The sequence below is a fragment of the Zeus faber genome, assembly GCF_960531495.2.
Source record: "Zeus faber genome assembly, chromosome: 20".
Classification (NCBI taxonomy): domain Eukaryota; kingdom Metazoa; phylum Chordata; class Actinopteri; order Zeiformes; family Zeidae; genus Zeus; species Zeus faber.
The window spans coordinates 26,528,786-26,554,124 of NC_137207.1; the positions used below are offsets into that span (position 1 = coordinate 26,528,786).

Here is a 25,339-nt window from a genome sequence, read left to right on the forward strand (position 1 = left end):
AACAGAGACAAAAAACATTTATTAAAACATTACAGCAGAGCCCTGATCGAACACTTCAAGGTCCAAGTTAAGCATTCAGGTTGGAATACAACAAATACACATAAACTAAAGAAACAACGCTTTCACCCTGCTAATACTGATTCCACAGAAGATACCAAAAAGCTCATCTTCTGCATCTTATGAGCTTGGTTTATTAAAATTGGGCCTTTCACAGCCCGAATGGGATGAACCTACAAGTTATAATCAGCGGTAAGTCAAATGAAACATTTTGTTATGCAAATTTATCTAAATCCCTTATCTTGAGGACCATGTTCAGATGAAATTCTCCACAGGAAAAATACTGCTGTAATCTGACTTTCTTTTGCTCACGCTAATGACTAAAAAGATCTGTAAAAAAACTGTGCAATAAAAATGATAATTATTATTATTTTATTTCTTCTGCTTAACCACAATCAACACCTCTATTTGCTAAAACCTCCTCCCAACAAATAAAAAGTGACGAGCTTCAGTGGAAAAGCCGTCACTTCAACCAATGTAGTTGTTTCCAGAAAGCACCTTGTGAAGGAATGAAACGTGGATCAAAGTCCATTTAAATATCAGAAGCTGAGGTAGAACTTGATCTCTGTAAACGCAAAGTCCTTTAAAAGGAGCTGCTTCGCTGCTTGGTTTCTTTGGTGCGTCGAGCGTCTCCCTTCACTCTGTAGAGCTCCAGGTTCAAATCCTAATACACAAGGTTCCCTCGACAACACGAGACGAAGGTCAGAGCCCGGGGAGGATCCCCCGCTCGTCAAGGAGAACAAACACCGGCGGCGCTCCGGAGCCTCAAAACGTCTGAGGGGGCCTCTGCGACCCCTCACATCTGCGTTTCAGCCAACTCGAGTGGCACCATCAGGAGGGGGAACCTTTCAAATCTGCCGTTTCCTCTCCAATCCTCCACCCTCTGACCCACACGACAGAGCCTCCGCCCGCCTGTTGGAACGGCGTCCACTTGAGGGAGCCAGAGCACAAGAGATGCGCCACACACACACACACACACACACACACACACACACACACACACACACACACACACACACACACACACACACACACACACACACACACACACACACACACACACACACACACTCTACAAATGCTGTAGATTTAAAGAAGGTGTGAGGCGCATGTCTTCCTGAGAGTGTTTGGCGTAAGGCTGGGTGGTTACTCAATGTTATGGATCTTTGTCGATTAATACGAAATCAGCATTTTTGTGTTCTGACGGCAGGAGCTGACCTAAAAACTGTTGGATATTGTCTTAAAGTAGCATTACAGTAAAGCAGCTCAGTTTTCTGAACTTCACACTCTCCTGATCAGTGGTCGTAGTATCCACATGAATAATGACTGGTTCTCTTGTGTAAACACCTTATGAAAGCACCAACAGTCATTCCAAAATACTGTGAAATCACCACTATCCAGGTATTCCTCTAAGAGATATTGTGGTATTTGATTTTGTCAATATCGTCCAGCCCTAATACAGATTGTGTAAACTATCAAACGATGTGTGTGTGTGTGTGTGTGTGTGTGTGTCTAGTTGCTGTCCCTCTGTCCGGCCGGCAGCGGTGTGATGGGCAGGTTTTTGTGCAGGTACTCCATGGAGCCGTGCTCCGAGAAGTCTGCCACCGTGTGGCCGTTGCCTCGCAGGAGCCACCTGGTGGTGAGGAGGCCCTCCAGCCCCACGGGGCCCCGCGCGTGGATGCGAGCCGTGCTGATGCCCACCTCCGCCCCTGCACCCGCGCGCACACACACGCACGCACGCACGCACGCACGCGCGCACACACACACACACACACACACACACACACGAACACACACACACACTATTAGTCACTTACGCTGTGTTTTCATATCCAATCAATGTATATTTAATACAACACAGACAATTAATTCTATTCTATAATTACAGAAACAAGAATCACGATTGAGGCCGCTTGCGCGAGCACCTCGTGTCGTTTACGCACATTTTAGTATTTTAAAGCTTATAGAGCTTATTGTACGTAATCATGACATTTCACTGCATATATGTATGACCGCATGTATATGTAAGTGACAAATAATCTCTTGGACCTGAACTTAATATAATGATAATAAAAATAGAGACAGTAGTGATAGTGTAACGGGGCAGGAAGTGCGTTTCGCACCCAGGCCGAAGCGATATCCGTCTGCGAAGCGGGAGCTGGCGTTCCAGAAGACACAGGCGCTGTCGAGCTGCTGGAGGAACTGCTGCGCTGTCTCCTCTGGGAAGAAAGACAAAATAAAACTCATCTCGGACCAATTCTAATTCTCTCCAATCTATCTTCAATCACACACACACACACACACACACACACACACACACACACACACACACACACACACACACACACACACACACACACACACACACACACACACACACACACACACACACGTAAATTCATTGACTTTAAACTGTTATGCTCTTTAAAACAACGGGATGGGAGCAAAATCCGCTCCAAAGCAGAATCTGTCTGGGAGAGAAACCCTCCAGGGGTTGAAGGATGCAGTACACAACCAAGTCATTCTAAGTAGATACAGAGAAGTGAAGCTTTTGTTTTGTTTAATGTGAAAAGTCATGTCTCACTTTTCAAGCTTTACACCAAAAAAAAAAAAAAAAGCCCTCAGCCAAGCAACGCCAACAACGCACAGACATTTAAACATCGAAACATCAAAACATCGGTAACATAAGAACCGTGAGCGACACAGGCGTCCATTTCAAAACCTGTGTTTTAAACCTGAAACCGGCGTGGAGGGTGGAGGTCCCCGCTGCCGCGCCACCCACCGTTCTCGGTGACGATGACGTCGGTGTGGGAGCTGCCGTACTTGTGGATGTGCTCCACGGCGTCCTGCGTGCTGTCCACCACCTCCACGCAGCACTCCAGGTCCCCGTACTCCGTCCTCAGCGACGGGGCCTCGGACGGGCTGAAGGTCAGGTAGGACGCGAAGCGGGGCCCCGCGTGGACCTTCACCTGGAGAGGAGTCAAGGAGCCGCACGGACCGTTTTCAGTGAGACCCGAGGGCCTTCAAGGAGCTTTCCGTGGGAATGTTTTAAATAACACTTAAAAAAAAAAGAAAAAAAAGAAAGAAAGAAATGATGGGAATTGACCTTTGTGTTGCAAGATCAAAATTACACAGCCTCGTGCACTAATCCATGTAATTCATCAGTTTGAGACAGACAAGCGTCACTCTGAACGTGAAAAATGTTCGTAGTGATGAAATGGTCAACCTTTTTTTTTTTTAAGATTCAGTTCTTGACGAGTCATCAATTAAAAGAGTTTGACTCTGACTTTTTCAGGACAGTGGTGTCGCAGAGGAATCATTTCATTGTGAAAAGTCGTTTTACGTTGCCGTCAAGGAAAACGAGTTGGGAAACACTGGCTCCTCCACCCTAGAACGCATATGATGGGTCAAAAATGACCTGAAATAAGTTATGTTTTTATTTCTAAGTTTGTACATATTAATTTAATTAATTATACTAATTGAGAAATAATGACTTCACATCATCAAAAAAAACAACCTTAATTAAAGAATTCCGTTTTTGTTCGAGATATACTGCAAGAAAACCATCATCAGGGTCATTTTTGACCTATTATATGAAAACAAGTAAATAAAGGTTAATTTAAATCATGTGGCACCATTCTGTCTAGCAAATAAAATATTTCAATACATTATATACACATCGGGTTAAAAACCAAAAGCCAAATATTTGCTGTTCAACTACAAGTGACTGTACTTTATGCTGAGAACAATCAATCCTACTCAGCAATAAGGCAGAGAGGATTTACCGCGGACAACATGTGCACCACAAAGTAGAAAAATGATTAACTGGTGACTCTAGAATCTGATCAATTTGGAAAAATTTGCGGCGGAGACATCAGCTCAAATGTCTGGATGGTGATCCATATTTAAGGTCTTTTCAAGCACTTCCAATTTCAAAGTATTCCAGACGTTCAATTAAAAAAAAAGTTAAATTCAAGTATTTAAAGGCCCTCAATGTGAAACAAACAGCTTGACAAAACATGCTTTTTAACAAAAAGAACTTTAACTAAAAATTGCAATGCACATATTTCTGGGTAGTGCTGAGTGGTTACCGTCCGGGATCAGCTGATTCAATTCAATTAAAACTTCTTAACAACAAATATGAGAAAGAAACAAGTTTTTTTTTTTGGTGAAATAACATCCATTCGTCTTTAGAGCAAAGCCTACAGTATATTGCGTATTTCGTGTTTGTCGACATGTTACAAGCGTGATTCCTCATATCTTTCTGGGCTTGGGTCAGGCCCTGCTTGGTGGCTGCCCTACCCGCTCATTCCGCAGCATGTCGATGATCTGGTCGAACAGCGGCGTCCGCAGAACCTGGCGGTGGATCAGCAGCGTCTCCATGGCGTTGCAGGCCGCGGGGTAGTCGCATTTGGAGTCCCTGACTGGATGGAGGACACGACAATCAGGGGCTAAGCTGCCCTAAAAACACAAAACTGAGGAGACGGTCACTGCCGGTAAGAATAAATATCAGATACACAGAATAACAGCATAACCTCCAGTGTGATATCGCCGTTGTATCACAGTCAATTTATCAATTGTCAAATATTGACGATACTGTCACAGGAGAAGTTCACTCATTCAAACCCCACAGAAACAAAGGTCATTTCAGGAGACAAGAAATGCTATGCTGACAAAGCACGACTGAATATATATGGAGAAAAGTGGTTTATCTAAAAATAAGAATATACAAATTAGTGACTCGCTGCGTGATCCCTTTAACCCTTTCATTTCCTCAACACATTCAACTACTTAACGAGAGCTTTCACCAGGCTGTATATCAAAGCCAGCAACGGTTAAAACTTTTTCAGAAGGTTCAACATGATGAACTCACAGCGTGACATCATCAACGTAACATCAATACAACAAAATGTGGCAGAACCATCAGGGCATCAGGCCAGATCAGATCAGGTTGACACCTGCAACTGCAAATTCAACTGCAGCGTGTGCAACAAGGAGCAGAGGCGGGCTTTAAAGTGATATTTCTAATACTTGAATTACACTGCATTAACATAGTGGACGTTGAAATTGTTAAGCAAAAACTTAGTAATTATGTAATAATTTATGGAATAATAATTTTTACCTACTCTCGTTATAGGTGCATGGATAGATATAATTTATCTAAACCCATAAACATATAATTAACCACACTGCCGCTGCCCCAGCTACAGCCTTTTTAGTCAACTTAGTATCACTTTGTTGTATATTTTGTGTATTTTGCCAATTTGTCCTTTTTCCTTTTATCATTTGAGAATTCGTCTATTTTCATACGTTTGGCTATTGTTGTTTTGGCTATTTTTCAGACTCCTAAGCTTTTATGGCAATTGTCAGATCTTTACGAGAAATTCCTTGTATGCGCAAATGTACTTGTTGAAATAAAGGGATTCTGATTCAAGCTGCCGAGTCGTGAAGCTCTATTAATAATAATAACAATAATAATAATAATACTAATAACAATAACAAAATTATTATTAATAATAATAATAACAACAATAATAATTCTAAGCATTTTGCTGCCAACGGAATAATGTATATAAAAGATAAATGTATCTGGTTCAGCAGACCAGTCAATACTAAATGAGTGGGAATGAGGTTGAGATAAACTGTTCTACTGAAACTGAGAATAATAAAGAAGCTCGTTGACACTGACCGATCTTGACGACCTTGTCCGCGCTGGCGTCGGCGTCGACGTACACGTGGCAGATTCCCTCGCTGTGGCCGAGCACCGGGATCCCTCGGGCGGCGCGCTGGATCTGTCGGACCAGCTGAGAGGAGCCGCGAGGGATGATCAGGTCGATCATCTTGTCCAGACGACACAGGTCCTCCACCTCCTCCCGAGTGCTCACCTGGCCACGCGCACACACACACGCAAACGCACGCACACGCACGCACACGCACACGCACACGCACACACACACCTCATTGAAATAACTGCCTGCTCTGCAGGACACAGTTTCTTTTGTATTACGTTGTGGAGAAATCGCAGCGGGGACGAGTCATGATTCAGCAGAAACAAAATTCCCTTTTTTGCTGGAACATAACATATCGTTGAATTGTCTGAGTAATATCCTCAAGCGATGATTGATTCAGCAAAGATTCAGCTTTAAATATTGGAATCAATGAGTCAACAATTGTTCATGTCAAATGCCTTAAAATCGCCCCCGCAGGATTCTGTGATAGGTCTGGATAGGTGCAATTTATTCAACCGTTTTATTCAAATTATGTTTAAAACACAATCTAATGCATATATTGTGGGAATATATCAGTGATTGTATTCATTATATCAATTAAAATATCAATACACAAATATAAACATAGATATAACATTTATGTAATTGAATGTAAGATAACACTTTTAATAATGGCCCAGGGGGGAATTCAGATAATAATAATAATTTAAACTATGATTTAATTCCCCCTTTTTTGAAATGAACTTCCCATGCTTTCTATATATCTGGACGTATTATCCTTCTCCACTTTTCGGGTGTTTGGGTCCTCACCAGCTGCACGGCCTGCGTGACCCCGTGCAGGGACAGTGCCTCCTGGGTGAGCAGGTGGAGCACCCGGTTGGTGTTGGCCGCCTCCTTACCTCCCTTCAGCAGGAGGGCATTGCCACTTGCGATGGCCAGCGCAGACACCTGAGGGTGAGGAAATGTGAAAATTTGTGAAATAATAATAATAATAATAATAATAATAATAATAATAATAATAATAATAATATCAGTCTAGGGATGTTAAATGTAAAAAATAAAGAAAATTAACAGTTCACTGCTGGGTAAACATATTAATCAGTTTCAAGATGTCTGTTTAGTTTCATATAACTTCAAGGTGTAAATGAATCATAGAAGTGTAATAAATTAAAAAAATACTCAATAAAATATTTCATGATTTTGTTTCGGTTTCAGGGAAGACAAACTCATTTTAGCAGGACAAGGTATTTTTTGTGTCGAGCACAGTGTGTGCGTGTGCGTTAATATGGTGTATTTTTAGGCTCTTAATGGTTCCACGCCCCTGATGTGCACTCATCACTTTTCAAATAATTGTACCACCATTCATAGACGTAATAACTGCAAACTGCCAGCGTGCATCCATTTACACAGTAAATGCTGGGGTGGCTACCTGCGGCAGGCAGTCGGGCCGGGCCTCGAAGATGACCAGCAGGACCCCGATGGGGACGGTGATCTGCTCCAGCTCCAGGTTGAGGGCCACGCGGGTGCGACGCAGCACCCGGCCCACGCTGTCCTGAGCCGCCACGGCGATCTGGCGCAGGCCGATGGACAGACTGTTCAGCTTGGACGGAGACAGACTCAGACGCTTCAGCATGGCTGTAGACAGGTGACCTGCGGGCGGACAGAGGGAGGTCAGGGTCCGCTTTTTTCATATTTCACACCCAATTTGTGGCGTCCACCACTGGCTTCATTTTAGTTGAGTCAAAGCATCGTCCCAATTTATATCATTCTGTGCTGACTGAAAGTTGTGCTTTGCAAATGGTGGAAATATGTTTCCTTAATTTAAGTTTTCCCATTACAGCTGTCGTAGGAATTTGCAATCAATATCACAGGACTGAACTGTGGGAAATGTGTCATTGTTACAGCAAGACAGGAGGTGGTGATGAAAGTCAGAGCTGTGATATACAGCGTGTTGAATGCTGACGCTACCAGAGGAAAATAAAATAGAGCGACTGTACCGACTACACAGTCTGATAAAGGTCTTTACTATATGACCAATAGAGACTGATAGAGAAGTAAAGAGAGAGATAGATTAAAAAAAAAGAGAAAGATAAATAAATGAAGAGGGATAAAGAGACAGACAGACAGACAGACCTGCGCTGACAGCCAGGTCCATGTCTGCCTTGTTGGCCTGCAGGATCTCCTCCCTCCTCTCCGTCAGCAGATCAGCCAGCCGGCAGATGATCTCGCTCCTCTGATAACACACATCAGTCGGAGGTCATACTGGCTCTCAACACCAGAGGGCAGTGTTTCACCCTCTGTTTGTTAAAACCTACACATTTATTGACTTCGAAATGGAAAGAAAAGGCATGACACAATGATGTGTGTCAAATGAATACAATAAATGTGTTGAGTTTTAATGTGTGATTAAATAAAAATGTGTCATCGTCCTTACTATTATTCTTTTGCTTTATTTTAATGACTAATATTAATTCTAATAATATTAATATTAATTCTATTATGATGTGTAGTTCTGGATCTCACAAGTCAACACTTTTAAATAGCATCATGAATAAAGCCTGTCAAACATTCTGTGGCAGTCAATACCACATTTTGACACTGAATATGTAATATATCAAAATGTGATATTTCATGTTCAACTACCCAAGTAATGTATCACTTCACAGACTTTATAGACTTCACAGAATAAAATATATTTTGTTATTCTTCTATATTTTTGTTGAAATATATTTTTTAAACCAGTATTTGAACTTCAGCTGGTATTTCTGCTATAAAAATAATAAAATATGATGATGAATTACATCATATATGATGAATTATAAATGATGAAGTGATCATTAAAGTTTGAATGTGCGTTTACCTGGTCTGGCTGTAGAGAAGCGAGGGATCTTCCAGAGTGACGAGCAAGTTCTGTTTGCTCTTCCACAGTGGGGCCTGCACAGGATAATAATAATAATAATTATAATAACAACAATAGTAATAATAATAATAATAATAATAATAATAAAATAAGAAGAAAAGGAAGGATTGCATTCTGCTAACTATGCAGGTTAGTCATATTAAAAATATGTGATTTTTATGAATGAAATCAGTTATTTTCCGTCCTAGGTATGATATGTGACTTACCTGCAGGTTTGACCTCGGAGAAGAAGGTCCCCACCTTCTTCCCCTCTACGATGTCGGTGATGACGTGGCCCGTCACTTTGGGGTTTGTGCCGTTGGCAATGACCACCGAGGTTCCACCCTGCAGAGCCCAGAGGGCAGCCTTCACCTGGGGAACACACACAACAAAATAACATACACATAAAGAACCGATAAAACACAGACATTCACAGACATTAAAGGACCGTACTGGTATCAAATTGTTGTTTTTAAACTTTAAAGATATTTTTTTAATGTATGGGGGAATTTGTTCTTTAAAGTTCATTAAAGCTTTAAAAACAATAAAAACATCACAAATAAATAACAATTAAAATATTATATATTAGTATATCATAGTATAAAAAATTTCAAATTCTATTGAAATTTTGAATGAGAATTTGATAAAAATTATAAAATACATAAATATTAAATAAACAAATACAGTAACAATATATTATATAATAATAAAATACAAGTCCAACATATTCCATGAACCTGTTACTGACCATGTGATTTGCGTTTTTTAACATACCTTGGCTTCCATTCCTCCGATGCCCACCCTGGACTTGGTGCCGTAGGTGATGGACTGCTGGTCGCCAGGATAGAAAATGTCGATGAGCTTGGCATCGTCTGTCCCAGGGGGGCTGTCGTAGAGGCCTGGCAGGGGGGCCGTCATATTCATACAGGTGTCGGTTGTACATTTAAGGGACCATGCACAGCCGGCCGGTCGTTATCGGCAAAATAAACCCCCCACAGAGTGATCACAAGGTCTTGCAGAGGGGTTATTTAGCGATGATGACCAGCTGGCTGTACATTATCCCCCTCATTACACCGCTACTTACCACTTGGCTGAGGAACGCTTATTGTTAGTGTTTGTCAGCCAAGCGGAGTGATTTCCTTCCACAGAGACACTGTGAGGCAGGACTACAGGTAGTAGACAGACACCTTGTCATTTTTAGGATAAAGTTAAAACACGCAACAAGCGTATCAGCTTGTGGTAGTAATCACTGCGTGTCACCAGGACTCGGGAAAACTCCTGTCACCACGTGAGCCGATGCTGCGTTAAATAGAAACTCGGAACGTTGTACCTATTTTAGACGTCATGCTGATGTAAATACGAGCGACAGCACGAACTGATGCTACGTTCCAAGGGAACTCGAAAATTTGTGATTAGTGTCGATAATGGACCCTGCGTATTGCTGCCTGCATCTAGGTATATTTATTATTATTATTATTATTATTACATAATTAATCTATTTGCTGTTATTAATGTCAAATTGTATATTTATATTAATTGGGAAATGTTAGTATGTTGGGATGTTGGGGATTTGGATATCAATGTCCGCATTCATCTCTTCAAGTATTCCAGGGAATCGTTCCTGGCTGTTTCTATACAGGACCCAAGACGCTTGTGTTATTTCATGTCTAATTGACCCCAGCACTTACTGAGGCGAGTTGAGCGCACAAACGAAAACAAGCCGCGCGCATCGACCCCGTCAGCAGCGGCAGCGGCCATGTGTTTGTTTTGCTCATGTGACTCTAAGTTCATGCCGCTGCGCTTCCCTCACTCCACTGCTCAGAAGGCGGACAGATGGTGTTGTTGCCAGACGACCGAGGAGGAGCGTTTCATTTCGGCGCTGCCCTCCACCTCCCTACCTTCCACGTCGGAGAGAGCGATGAGCAGGTCGGCTTTCGTCTCCACCGCCAGCCGCGCGGCCAGGCTGTCGTTGTCCTTGATGCTGATCACCTGCAGAGGCAGAAGAGGGGTCGGGGGGTCAGGACCCTCCGTCCGAGAGGAGAGGAACGGAACGTCAACACAGAGAGAATCCACTTTCATTCATTCGGCTGTCCAGTGTTATCCAGGTGCCCTTGTTTAAGAACAAGCCATGCTCGCCTCCCTATAGCTTCACCGTACCACAAAGCTTCCACCGTCATTTTTAAAAAGACGATGGAAACCACACTTTCTTCAGGACATCCTTTTCCAGAACATTTTTCTTGACCCGCTCATGTCAGACAGGTTGCTGTTGCTTTCCAGGACATTTGGGCCCTTTTCTCTTCCAAAATAGATCAAAAACTTTTCCATAAATGGAAAACTGCATTACAAACGATCTGGGAAAAAAAGTCACTTTCACTCTGGTTTCATCTTTGGCTGAACAATATCAAAAACAGAACTAAAATAGCGGCGATGGAATGGGGTAGTTTTGCATTATCAATAACAAAGATTGAACATTGTCCTCAGACACATTAAAATGGATAAAAAAAATGCACGTTATGCCTTTAATTTTTAATATTTCATATATTATATTTATAAGAACCTCTCTAGGTCCCACTTCTGAGGCCATTCTTAAGAGGTTAGCTATAGAGTCAGCTCAGTGATAACAGTTAAAGGTTGTATCAGTAAGATTTTCCACAGCTTGTCACTTTCAAAATAAGAGTACGGAGTGGGCTGTCTGTTTTGAAAGCCAGATATCTCAGCAGACTCTTTTCGCCCATCTTACCAAGATTGAGACAAGAGAGTCAATACCAACTTCATCCCTCTGTCTCGGTATAGAGGTAGAGATGACCTGCATGATAACAGTGCATGGCTGCAGATGAATTCAACTAGCCTAGCTCCTGTGAAATTAGGGACATACACCTTCCACCATCTCAGCATCCGAGTTACTTTAGAAACACATCCTTAGTGTTGATGAGCCTGCCTGCCGACGATGGGGAAACCGGGATGTTTAAAAAACGTTTCAGTTTTGAGTGGAATTCTGGGACACAGGCGATCTGATGGATTACCACTTTAAATAAACCACTGATTGAATGAGGGACATTTTTTACATGGAGCAAACGTTTCAATCTCCTGAAAGGGCGTCACCCCCGTGGGCTTTGAACAAAGAAGGCTACTTGTGCATCCGATCGCCATCCAATTTTCGGAATTTGAAGCAGTGAAAACTTTACTGACACAAGCTGCGAAATTCAGAGTTAAAACATTTTTTTTTTTAAACCACGTTGATGTCACCGAGACAGAAAGCGAAGTAGGAAGGAACACGATCCATCTACAGCGGGAGATACTTGTTAGTGAGAGGATGAAGTGATCTACCTCCAGAGGTTAATGCCAGTGCCTCCTCATGCAGCGCCGTGCGACCCCGCAGGGTGCATGCACATGCCTCCAGAGTTTAGGGACGAGCCGAGGCAGCGAGCGAGGTGGCAGCGATGTTTCAGACTCTGTGTGTGTGTGTGTGTGTGTGTGTGTGTGTGTGTGTGTGTGTGTGTGTGTGTGTGTGTGTGTGTGTGTTGTTAGGGATGGATGTGTGTGTGCTTCAGAATAGTGGCTTTATAACTGAATATATTTCTGGGTGATCAGTTCGGTCTGTTTCACTGTGGAAAAGTCCTTTGAAACACATTTTAATGAGGTTCTCTGAGCTATGTTGTAAACGTATTGACATAGATGTTTTTCACACAACATTTAGTTTGGATCAGAAACACTCCACGAGTGTTTATAATTGCAGTATATAACTGTTATGTGACTACTGGAGTTGCCTCTCGTTTTCACCCTCATTTACTGCCATAACTATGGCCACGTGACCAATTTCTGTTCCAGTTTTCTTGTACGTAATAAACTCTGTTTTGTTGATACATGTTGTTGTCTGATGTTTACGTTTTTTTCCCATGAACATGTTGTTTGGTTCTATGTTTATTTATCTCACTGGTGATTCTCCCTCTTGGAGTGGTGATTATTTGTTTATAGACCCAAACATGGGAAATATGCTCTGCTCGTCCCACAGCTCGTCACAGGACAGAGTTGTTGCAGCAGTTGTTGATGATTAATAAAGAGTTGCATTGCAGGTTGACAAGTTGAACTCCACTTGCAGACAAACTCTGAACTCTGTCCTAGATGAAATGGAACAAATACTCTGTGTTGTATGTCACAGCAAAGGGGAAAAAAATAAAAAATAATGAAAAAAATTTAGTGACGTGTAAATGGTCACTAAATTTTAAGATTTTATTTTGAATTGTTGTAAAGACTATATTCAGATAGATATCTAATTGGAAAAAAAGCCTGCAGCTTATTCCGATTAACAGACCTATATTGTGCGTTCATGTTTGATTGACTGTGGTATTGTCTATTGTAACTATGTACATTCCCAGTGTCTGTGTGCGTGTGTGCGAGTAGATCTTGAAGTGTAACTCGTGGACACCTACACCTTCCTCTATGAACTCCATTTTCCTCCATCTACCGCCACCAGCCGCCGCCCCAGACCCGCCCCCCAGGCCGTCAGTACCCACATTTACCCCCTGCAGGTCGCTGTTGGGCTCAGGTGGGGGCACCACAGCGTCGTTGGTGTTAATGATGGGCACGATGTTCATGCGGAGCAGCTCCTGCAGCGTGCTGTTCAGGTTCTGCCGCTTCTGGTCGTCATGGAAATCCAAGTTGGTTACCAGGATCTGAGCAGGACGGGGCGGGGTGGGGGGAGGAGAACAAGGAGTGCTTTTATCAAACATCTGGACTGGCGCTTTGGTCCAAGTTGTTTAAATTTAAGTTTGCCTGAAGCCAAGAAAGCCTTAAATGCTCCAATGTATCCTCTCCTTACAATATGGAGGATGCATCGGTTGGAGACTTGGCGAACTGCACTGAACCAGATATACCTGAATGCATTTCAACGACAACACGATGAAGGTAGGATCGACCAAGTCCGTTCTGTTGGTGTTACTGAACATAAAAACCTTAAAACACAGTTCATGTTTAAATGCAGTAAAGCAAGTTTCTGAATGGGGGTTAACATGATGTGTAGGTAAGTGTGTGCACCTGTACCTGTGCAGTGCATGTGCTGTACTGTGTGAACATGGCCTCGTACAGCGCCATCAGACCGCTCTGTCCGGCCGCGGCGCACGCCCTCGCCTCCAGGACGGGCACCGACTGCGACACAAACCCGGAAACAAGTCAAATTCATCTGCATATACTAGTTTCCACAGCTACATTCTCACACTTGGCTACACACTTAAAGGACAAATGGATGAGCAACAGAGTTATTATTTATTATATTAGAATTGCTATTTATACCTCTTCATTATACTGATTTATACCTATTTATACTACGATCTCATACCTACAACAATGTCGTCTAATCCTTAGTCTGTGGCTCAAAGCACAAACAGTAAGTTTGGTTTTGTGAAGTTCAGTAAAGAAACTAAAATGCAAGTAAATCGTGTTGATAAACAAATTTTAGGCCTGCTTTCTTAAATAGGAAATAAAATATATTAAAGATACACTCTGGTTTTGTCTTGGTTTTTGTTTTTTTCATCAATATACTTCATTTAAGTTCCTCTAAAAAAATGGCTAAATTAGCTTTGTTAAATTTGTTAAATACGTGATTGATGAATTAGTACATTTGGATTTTACTGAATTTGTTTCCTAAGGATTCCTGATTCCTAATCAATCCACTGCTTTTGAAGATGTACCCTGCTCCAATTAGGATAACTAAATCTAATACCATCCCATCGTAACATATAAGTCACATTTCAGGACCTTGATTTCTATCTTTTTAATTTTTAATTTTTTTTTTTAATGTCATTGAAGACATCTTACAACTTTTGAAGGAACCCTGCACACGCACCATTTCTTTGAGCTGGTTGTGTCCGGAGTGCAGCGCCTGCCGGACGCTCTGCGACAGCAGGATCTCGTGCCTGAGTCTCTGCTTACCGAACGCCACGGCTCCGCTGGTGACGATCATCATCTCCCGGCCCTGGTTCTGCAGCATGGCCACCTGGTGGGGGGCGAGGGGGTCAGGAGAAACGCCAGGAACTGACCTACCGATCCACACCCACAGTTCAAAGATATTTATTTTCTTCTTTTAAATTAGTTCATACCCGGTGAGTGAGAATATCTGCATCATGAAACACCACGGTTATTATGAAGGAACTGGAACTATTTTCTTTCCAAATCTATTTCTCAATCACAAAATCCCGCAAACCCTGGGAAACTGAGCCTGTGCTAAAAATATTGAGTTTGTGAAAGTAAAGTGATATCATATACAATAGTGCTTACAACTAAGAGTTTTTTCTTAGGCTAAACTGAAGTTAAAATCAAAACATATTCATTTATTCATATACTTATATAACTTAAAGGCGGCATCATTTTTTTTATCTGTACACAGACATTTCTAGTTATACTACATAGGGGAGTTTAAATAGCTCATTGTGAATTGGGTCATTGTTTTTCTTTGGGATATGTAGTTTATGCTGTTTTAAACATTATATTTAAGGACACTAGTATTACACACATTTTATTATTTTTTCTAAGTTTCTGTATTTCAATGAATGCTTGTTTTTTTATTCTGTGACATCTGATATTGCCTGTACATTGCAATCGGGTCAGAAAAAGAGAATGGGGTTCTCCCCAAATAATTAACGCTTTTTGGGAGACGGACTCCTTGATCACCTGCTCCACGATGGAGGCCAGCCTCCCCAGCGCCAGGCCGCACTCATCCCCGCGGGTCACCACGGCGCTGCCAAGCTTCACCACGATCCTCTTGGCCTGACGCAGTTCCCCTCGGTGGGCGAAGGAGCTGCTGTGAGTCCTGCTGGGGGGTCCTGAGAGGGGAGAAGTTAGCATCTGAGGTTACCTCACTGCTGGTGGAAGTACATTTATACTTCATACAAGGGAAGTCGTACTGTAGTCGACAACATTTTGCCATTATGGAATACTTTAGTTTTTGCTCTCCTATAAGAAACCCAACTGCTCCCTCTCAAAAAATAAAAATCCGATTTGTGTGTGAGATAGGTTTTTCTCTTGTCAATGTGCAAAAAAAACAGGGCCCAAGGTCTCCAGCACAGACCAAAATTCCGCTGATAAAGTATAACATATATGTGCTATTGCATATAGAGAGGGGATTGATCCAATAACTAGTGGCGTTTCGGGCTGATATCAGCAAAAAATATTGGATGAGATATAAAAAAGTACAAATTGGATCCGATCCAGTAATAAATTGAGTCTGAAGTGTAACGAAAACTCATTGGCGACGTTAACATAAAGGGGGTAGATATTATTGTTTTGAATGCTATCATTTGCAAAAACATAAACTTGCTGAAGAAGACTTAGACGAAAGGAAATACATGGCTAAAACAAACAAAATGTTTGTTGACTTCATAAATTCCAATTTAACACCATTTAATGACTTTTAAGGTCCTGCAGACACCAAGAAAACTTCTTCAAAGGATAATAACTGCTGCACACACACCAAACAGCTGTGAATCCCCAAGTCCTCTTTATTATCAATAGAGGAACTGCCGGCTGGGAATCCACGTGTTGATACACTGATACAGCCGATGTGCACACACACTGTGCAGGATTTGTTTCTGCTCCTCTGTTGGACTAATTGAATAAGTGTGTTTAAACACAGCGTGGCCCCTCCCTCCTTGTCCCTGTGTAACCGTGGAAACGGATGAATCACTGGGGTGCAGACTGCCACATCAGCACGACGCGCAGAAAGCCCAATGCTGACAGCACACATCTCTGTAGAGCAGTGAGGCGAGAGAGAGCGAGAGAGAGAGAGAGAGCGAGCGAGACAGCGAGAGAGAGAGAGAGAGAGAAAGAGAGAGAGATCTGAGGTCTCATTAGTCTTTCGGCTGAGTGACTTGTCGCTATGACAACAGATCAGGTTTATCTCCCTGGACCCTTTTTTTGATAGCGAGGTGGTTGTTTGTGAACTGTGAGGAAACAATAACAGGTCGGCCTCATTTTAACTTTATCGTTTTCGATTGGACAATTGTGGGATCTGTTCTCTATTACTTTTCTGGATACGGAAACGTAGGAACAGTCTGAATCAGAATCAGAATCAGAAGTACTTTAATAATCCCAGGGGGAAATTACTTACTAATTGAAGTCTGCCAGATAACATGAGATCGCCCGATTCAGTTGACGTTTTCAGAAATCAGCTTAAAACCAACTTTTACTCCCTTGCCTACAATTGTGCAACACAGCTGTGCAACAACTGACCTGTATTTATATGCATGTTTGTTGAAACAATGCACGCATCTCTTCCACTATTGTTTTATAACACTTTGCAGCAAACGTGGTTTGTTTGGGGTTTGAATTTTTTATTTTAATTTTAATTTTTTTTTAATTGGAGGGACATGACTTGCCTTCTGTGACTGGTCGGGACAACCGATGGCACCAGTTACGGCTTTGGGTCCGAGGTCCCAGATAAAGCCTGCAGCACAGGGCCAGCCTCTGCAGCAGCATGGTCCCTGTTCCTTAAAGCCGGATATGGCTGAAAAGAGACGAGAGTCGAGAGGGTCAGACATGAAACAATGCACGGACGGAGAGAAACGTGCAAAACCGCCCTGCAAACCCGAGGCGGGCGCCGGTCAGAGGGTCCACCGTGCAAGGAAAAGCGCAAAGAAAACCCGGGGCAACTCCTACTTTCAAGTCCAGATGAAGGGTTGGGTGTTTCGTCCTTGTGTCCCCGTGTGTTTTCTTGCGTCCCGTCTTTGCGGCACAGGCATCAGAAGCATCAGAAGCTGCCCTCCCACGGCTCAGGTTTGGACACAGAGTGGGCAGCCTCTGACCCCTCCCTCCCCTGCCCATGTGTTGATGATGAAACTGCTGATGGAGCTTGCGAGTGTAAACAAACGCTTCTGCCGAAGGGCCCACTCGATCGCCTTTGAGTTTTGATTTTTTTGTTTTTCTCCTTCGTCGTTTTTGCTTGTTGCTGCTGCTGCTGCTGTTGTTGTTGTTGTTGTTGTTGTTGTGTTTGCTCCGGGACTCCCGGGGACCTGCGTGAGTGTGCTTGACGGGCGCAGACGGGACAGGGAGCTACGACGTGGCTCGTCCGGAGGACACCCTCATGGTGCGTTCACGTCACGCGGAAGAGTGTGTAATTACCTGCTTCCTACAGGGAGATGCAATACAGTTCATGTCAACATCCAAATGTTCAATGCGAACGGCAATAGTTAAAGGACATCGTTTTACCATCGTTATATCTATCCACCGAAGCGAAAACTTGCACAATTCCATATTTTCAATTGTCAATTGTTGACATAGGTTTATTGTTAATTTGTCTAATATGTCCTATTGTCGTGATGTGCGCTGCTGTAAACCGCTATTTCCCTCCGCGGATGAGCCTATTTATCTATTTATTCAAATTATAAGAAGGTGTTCACCGCGTCCTCCAACGTGTTCACACACAACCGACTCAGCCGTGACAACATCACATTCCCACTGTGTCCCACTCAGACTTGAACGCGGCATGATCGTGCCTCACACTCGCTAACGTTAGCTAGCGTGCTCCGGAGCTGGTAGCCCCCCCTCCGTTAGGCTAGACCCGGCGAGACGAGCAATAAAAGCCGGTTTGCTCTCACAAGCTCCCCCGGTCGACACAGAGGATGCAAGAAACGTGGAAAGCAACAATGGTTCCTATTACAATCTGATCTGCCTATTTCCCGCCGGCCCGGGCACAACACTTTTCTAAATATAAAGTAAGAGCCCTCCTCAGTTCCAGCACTAAACCATCAATATTGTCCAAATAAATTGCGTAAAAGTTATATAATTGTTTGCTCACCGAAATATATCCCTCCACACGTATTATACTGTGGACATAGGGTTAATTATTGTTTGTCGACGACCAGAAGCTCTAAAGAAACAAACCTACAACACTGAATTAATGGAGCGAAGAGTGGTTTCCTGGCGTCCCTTCAAAGTAAAAGTATGTATTTACGGATTAAAGCGGTTTGGCGCGTCCACGGTGAACGGACTAAAAACGTTCATATACAATTATATTGACATTATAGAAATAACTTGTATTGAGAATGGGATCAGTATCAGTCAAATTTATTCATCATATTACATGTTTGATAGTAATTTTGTGTCACGTATGATATGTTGGATACTATAAATAATTAAAAATAATTTAATATTACAATAATAAATAATTTGATTATTGTATTATAGTTGGCCACTAAAATAAATTATATTATAATAAAGCATAATAATTCATTCATTCATTCATTATAATATAGTACGTTGTGTATTTAGAAAGTCATTTTTAATCTTTGTTATAATTCGTTTCGTGTGCGTTTTTCTCAGAGAGCAGCGCATCACTGCGCATGCTCAGATAAACCGTTTCCATGACAGCGCCTGTAGCGTCAACACCCTCATTGTTGTTTAGCCTCTACCGCCCCTGTGCGGTCATAGTGGAGTACTGCAGTTACAGAGAAATTACTTTTTCTGTCATAGAAATGAAACACCTTCTTTTGTATTCAAAGCTGTTTGTTTATATCCCCTAAATCACCAAGTTCAGTCTGAGACTAAAATATGCAAAGTCCCTGTTAATGACACCTCTGGGAGAACGAGGTTTAATCAAAAAGGTGATCAAGCAGATTCTTCTTCTTCTTTGTTTACAGTTAACTGTTAGATTTATTGTATACTTCCAAAATTTCCATATATTGACATTTTCATTTGTCATATTTTTATTGTATGTTTATTGTAAATTATCTGTCTGTCTGTCTGTCTGTCTGTCTGTCTGTCTGTCTATCTATCTATCTTTTGTATGTAGAGACCTTCCATATCCAAGCATGTTGTGTTTATTTAAATACAGTATTGTGAAAAAATAAAATGTTTTTGTCTGTTTAAATATATGAAAATATAATAGATCTTGGATTTTTTCCATGCAAAGAAAAAATAACATTGTTTTAAAAGCAGTGACAGATGAAGTGAATAACATCATCTGGTGTCAATGGCACCTGTCAAGTGGTGCAATATATTATTATTATTCTATATATACTATTATATATTATTATTATTATATATATAGTGTTATATATTATTATTATATATATATAGTGTTATATATCATTATTATATATACACTGTTATATATTATGTATATATACTGTTATATATTATTACTATATATATAGTGTTATATATGATATATATATTTGAGGCAGCAAGTGAAGAGTGAGTTGTTGAGGTTGATGTGTTGTAGCAGCGTAAGGATCTGAGCCACTTTGACAAGGAGCACATTGTGATGCTGGACGACTGGGTCAGAGCATCTCCACAAGCACAGCTCTTGTGGCTGTTTCCGCTCTGCAGTGGTTACTACCAAAAGTGTCCAAGGAAGGACGACCGCTGAACAGGCGACAGGGTCACGGGGCCCAAGGCTCATTGATGCACGTGGGGAGTGAAGTAGGGGCCTTTCTGTGTGGAGTTTGCACGCTCTCCCCGTGCTCACATGGGGTTTCCTCCATCTAACATCAGTAAGGACCCCCACCCGAAATATGCACCCATCATGGTCTGACCAGCGATGGACATTTGTAACCAGGTCCCCGGGCGTCGTCGAATGCTGCCCACTGCTCCTGGCTGCCCCCTGGAGGAAGGACAAGCCAGGACGGGTCAAATGCAGAGGCCACATTTCCAAAGCGTGTACACGTGTGTGTGTATGCATCTGTTGTGGTGTGGCGTGTTGTGTGATCAGTAAAGATTCTTCTTCTTCTAATTCTTCTTCTAAGTATAGTCCGTCTAGTTCGATGCCACAGAAGAACTACTGTAGCACAAAGTGTTGAAACCGTGAATGTTGCTGTGATAGAAATGTGTAGAACACACAGTGCATGGCAGCTTGCTGCGTATGGGAGCTCACAGTGTCCATGCTGACCCCTGTCCACCCCTGAAAGCACCTACAATGGACACGTGAGCGTCTCAACTGGACCATGGAGCAATGGAAGAAGGCGGAGGTCTGATGAATCACCCTTTCTTCTACATCACGTGGATGGGCGGAGTTAGGGTCTGAGCAATGGAGCATCTGTGTGATGTGCTGGAACAAGGCACGAGGGGGAGCTACACAGTATTAGTGGTTATTATTGGTGGTTTTTATGCTGTGGCTGACCGGTGTGTGTGTGTGTGTGTGTGTGTGTTTGTGTGTGTGTGTGTGTGTGTGTGTGTGTGTGTGTATATATGTATAGTACACAGTAATCCAAAAGGTTATCAACAGCACTATATGTATGCACTTCTCATACATATCAGACTAGACAGGGACCAATTAAATGTGGCATCAAGGATGGGGATGGTCTGGATGCACTGTATTATTTTAAAGAGGACAATCTTTTTCGTTCAAGTGATAGAGGTTTTATGCCCTATTTGGTAAATAATTAGTTTTTACTTCAAATTTCGCAAAGTAATGATCCGTTCTACTGTATGTGCCGCGTTTTTCTCTTTTTTTTAACTTTTGAACCAAGTTATCAGCTGGTTTATTATGTGATCACGTGACTTCCCACCACACCGCAGATGGATATATAAATACACCATTTATTATTGTGAGTTTTCTCTTGTATTGACATTTACCAAAACCTTGGAAGGGAAACACGCTCTGCGCTGTTTATATTTATCGTGTATCCCTGGTCAAACATTCTGAAAAGTAACCTTTAGAAAGTGGAAACTTAGTCGTGACATTTGCACTGATGTCACCTGTTTGAATGTTCACATGTTGATAATCTCTTTAAACTGCTCTTTGCCTCTCTATCACAGGGGAGTCATCGAACCAAACCAGAGTGAACAAAAAAAAAAAATGTCTCCGGGGTAATTGACAGTGACGAAGGGTGTCTGCGATTTCGGGTGGGAAAGGCCCCGTGCAGCGATGAGGAGGAGATAGCGGGAGGCTGGGAGAGCGAGGTAAGAGGCCCTGGAGCTCCACGGGCGTCCATTAGTGGCTCCAGCGTCGGAGAAATACCCCCGATACGATGCCATCAGTGCCCCGGGCCAGAGAGAGGGACCACAGGGCCCGCGCTATCAGGTGGATCGCTATCTCTGCCTATAAGGCCGAGACTCTCAGACTGGCCACAGGAAACACTGGACGCACGCGCGCACGCACACACTAACACACACACACACACACACACACACACACGTGTCCAGGTATTGGTGCTTTATAGGGAAAACCCTTCAAAAACAAGGTCAGTTGGGATTTTGTCAATTGAAAAAATTATAAATGGTGTGAATCATGAGTAAATCAGGTAAAGGCATATGAAGCGGCATATGAGGGCGAAACTTTTAAATTAATTTTGGGATTATGGGGACATAATGTCCTGACGATCCCAAGGTCCTACTAATTCTTATATTTATTCATGTGTGTTGTCCACACACACACACACACGCACACACACACGCACACACACACACAATCTATTTCTTTCTAAAGTAAAGGTACATGCTCTCTCACTATCTCTCCGTATATCTCTCTCTCTCTCAATTCAATTAAAAAGCGTTATTGGCATGGGGGACAAACGGGCTTACTTTGTCAAAGCAAATGGAAAACAAAAAATTTAGAATAAAATTTAGAATAAAAATTACGAACAAAAAAATGTTAAAAAAAGAATATATATATATATATATATATATATATATATATATATATATATATATATATTCACAAGGTTACCTAAAATAAAAAATACATATTTAAAGTTGCAGTTAAAAATAAAATATAGATACAGATTAGTGTATAAAACCTAAAAAGTGTAAGTAATGTAGTTTGAAGATATATTTACATACAGTATATGTGGGGATGAATACCTAGAATAAAAATTGAAAAATAATAGATCACAAAAAATATATAATAATGATGAATAAAGCTGCAGGCAGCAGTACACAGGGTCCAGTTTATTCGATTCAATTTTTTGTTTTCATCAAAATTGACCGAACTTATAAACATAATGTAGTTACGTTTATGTAATTCCACATATCAAACGTTCATGGCAGTTATGGCAGTCATGGCAGACGTCATTTAGCGTCTTACTGTAAAGCTCATCTCGTTCATCATATTTACTGACTGATTTACTGACAAGCTACAGTGCCAAGACTGTTGTGTAAGTGTATTAACTGCCTTGTATCTGCTATCTAGTATTGTACTGTTGTAACTTAGGACTGCTGGTTTCACTCTGAACCCATCACTGTTAATTGCTTTGCCATCAACAAAGGGTGTGGCTTCTTGACACTCCCCCAAATCGGTAAGTCCTTGTCTTTGTGTGGGCGTGCCTTCAGCCGGGTGCAATCAGTACGAGCACGAGAACAGCCGTCTTCAATCAGCCGTCATGCTACATTCACAGGGCTGTTACTAAAGCGTCAGCAAAAGCGTCAGCCTCGTGTGCAGCCGTTCTCGTGTGTAAACGGTATTGTGTAAAGACTTGCAGGTCTACCTGTGCAAGTCCACCGAAGCAAGGCAAACCTGTATTGTTTTTGTCACCTCATACACAATGCGCAGCTTCCACATTTCTGTTATTTCAAGGTCACACAGAAAGCCTCGTTATAACAAACGCCGATGCAACCTGGGTCACCTCAGGTCTCTGCAGCAAACATCATCTGCAAAGACCTACTTCTTTGTTGTCTTGTGGAACTGTTGATCTGCAGTTAACAAGGTCGACTTCATTTCTGGTTATGCTAACCACCTCTCCTTGGAGCTCCTTGCTCTCATTGAGACGTGGATCAAACCTGAAAATAGTGCAACCCCGGCTGCGCTTTCCACAAACTACTCATTCTCCCACACCTCCCGACCATCTGGCCGTGGTGGTGGGACTGGCCTGCTAATTTCCAACACATGGAAATTTAATCCACTGCTGCCTTTAAACAACTTTGTCTCCTTTGTATATCACGCCGTCTTGGTGACTGCTCCGGTAAAAGCCTATGTGGTCGTCATCTACCGTCCACCAGGACAACTAGGTGACTTCCTACATGAGCTTGACACTCTGCTGTCATCAATTCCTGAGCATGAGTGTCCCATGCTCGTCCTCGGAGACATGAACATCCACTTGGACGGTGCGAGCTCGGTCGACTTCCTGTCTTTGGTTCGCTCATTCGACCTAAGACAGGTCCCGACTCCACCGACTCACGAGGCTGGCAAAGAGCTTGGTCTCATTCTTGCTCGGAGCTGCACCACTGACAACCCCTCTCCAATCTCTCAGACCACTTCTTCTTCCGCTTCAATGTTCAGCTTCCAGAACAACCCTCTACCTCCCCACCCACGGTTTCCATCCGCCGCCATCTCCGCAGCCTGTCTCCCACCCACTTCTCCTCTGTGCTCTGTTCTTCTCTTCCACCTCACGGCGCTTTCTCCTCTCTACAGGTTAATGATGCCACTGATTCGCTCTGCTCCACCTTGAGCTCATGTCTGGAGCCTGTGTCCACTATCCACCAGACCTGCTCCATCAACCCGGTCGCACCCGTGGCTGAGTGACACCCTCCGGACATTGCGCACTGACCTCAGAGCAGCCGAGAGGAAATGGCACAAATCCGAAGTGACCGAAGATCTTGCAAGCTACCAGACACTGCTGTCCTCCTTCTCTTCCAGCATCACTGCTGCTAAGAAGGCCTTCTTCAACGATAGGATCAACGGTGCCACGGACACAAGCAAGTTATTCTCCACCTTTAAGTCTCTGCTCTACCCTCCACCACCTCCCCCAGCTACTAACCTCACTGCTGACTGCCTTGCCTCCTTTTTTACTGACAAAGTGGCAGCCATCAGCAGCCAATTCTCCAAACAACTACCTCACAACCTGTCCACTCCGTTTCAAGGCTCATCGCTCCCTGGTTTTGCCCCTCCTGCTGAGAGTGAGGTATCCAAACTACTGACATGTAGCCGTCCCACTACCCGTCCGCTAGATCCGATCCCATCTAACCTCCTTCAAGCCATATCACCGACTGTCACCCTGGCAATCACACATTTGATTAATCCTTCCCTCACTTCTGGCACATTTCCCTCTGTTTTCAAAGTGGCTCGGGTTGCACCACTGCTCAAAAAACCTTCACTCGACACCACTCGAGTGGAAAACTATCGGCCGGTCTCACTCCTCCCATTCCTTTCCAAAACCATTGAGAGAGCTGGTCTCTAGACAGGTTACAGAATTCCCGTCAAGAAACAACCTTCTTGATCCACTTAAATCTGGCTTAAAAAGCAACCACTCCACTGAAACAGCCCTGTTGTCTGTGACCGAGGCCTTAAAAACTGCTAGAGCTGCTGCCTAATCCTCGGTCCTCATTCTGCTTGACCTATCAGCTGCATTTGACACTGTCAATCATAGCATACTCCTGTCCATCCTCTCAAGTATGGGCATAACGGGCAGTGCCCTTTCCTGGTTCGAATCTTACCTCACTGGGCATTCGTTCAGTCTGACATGGCAAGGGCAGCAGTCTGTGCCTCACCACCTCACCACAGGGGTGCCCCAAGGCTCTGTGCTGGGACCTCATATACACCACCTCGCTGGGCCCAATCATCCGCTCGCATGGCTTTTCATATCACTGCTATGCGGATGATACTCAACTCTATCTGTCCTTCCTGCCTGATGACCCCACTGTCTCGACGCGGATCTTGGATTGCCTCGCCGACACATCCACGTGGATAAAGGATTATCATCTTCAACTAAACCTGGCAAAAACGGAAATG

General features: G+C 42.9%; 1 protein-coding gene across 2 annotated transcripts; it reads right to left on the reverse strand.

The window, feature by feature from the left end:
• aldh18a1 (aldehyde dehydrogenase 18 family, member A1) lies at positions 1-15,482 on the reverse strand. Of its 2 annotated transcripts, none has more exons than XM_080020962.1 (16): positions 15,352-15,482; positions 14,528-14,677; positions 13,726-13,830; positions 13,206-13,358; positions 10,584-10,674; positions 9,460-9,584; positions 8,913-9,057; positions 8,647-8,720; positions 7,920-8,019; positions 7,216-7,436; positions 6,597-6,734; positions 5,747-5,942; positions 4,360-4,481; positions 2,840-3,026; positions 2,181-2,276; positions 1-1,766 (listed from the first exon to the last, which is right to left on the reverse strand). In XM_080020962.1, the coding sequence occupies exons 2-16, from the start codon at positions 14,669-14,671 to the stop codon at positions 1,570-1,572; spliced, it is 2,094 nt and encodes a 697-aa protein (XP_079877088.1). In that variant the 5' UTR covers positions 14,672-14,677; positions 15,352-15,482; the 3' UTR covers positions 1-1,569. The 2 variants fall into 2 exon arrangements, with proteins under 2 accessions (XP_079877088.1, XP_079877087.1); XM_080020961.1 differs by having other exon boundaries at positions 13,200-13,358.
• Positions 15,483-25,339: the final 9,857 nt, after the last annotated feature.

Coding starts and splice junctions, on each gene's coding strand:
- aldh18a1 (XM_080020961.1), bottom strand. CDS start 14,671: ATGCTGCAGAACCAGGGCCGGGAGATGATGATCGTCACCAGCGGAGCC. Junction 8,721..8,912: donor CTCCGAGGTCAAACCTGCAG/GTAAGTCACATA, acceptor TATCCTGTGCAG/GCCCCACTGTGGAAGAGCAA. Junction 1,767..2,180: donor CGGATATCGCTTCGGCCTGG/GTGCGAAACGCA, acceptor GCGCGGGTGCAG/GGGCGGAGGTGGGCATCAGC.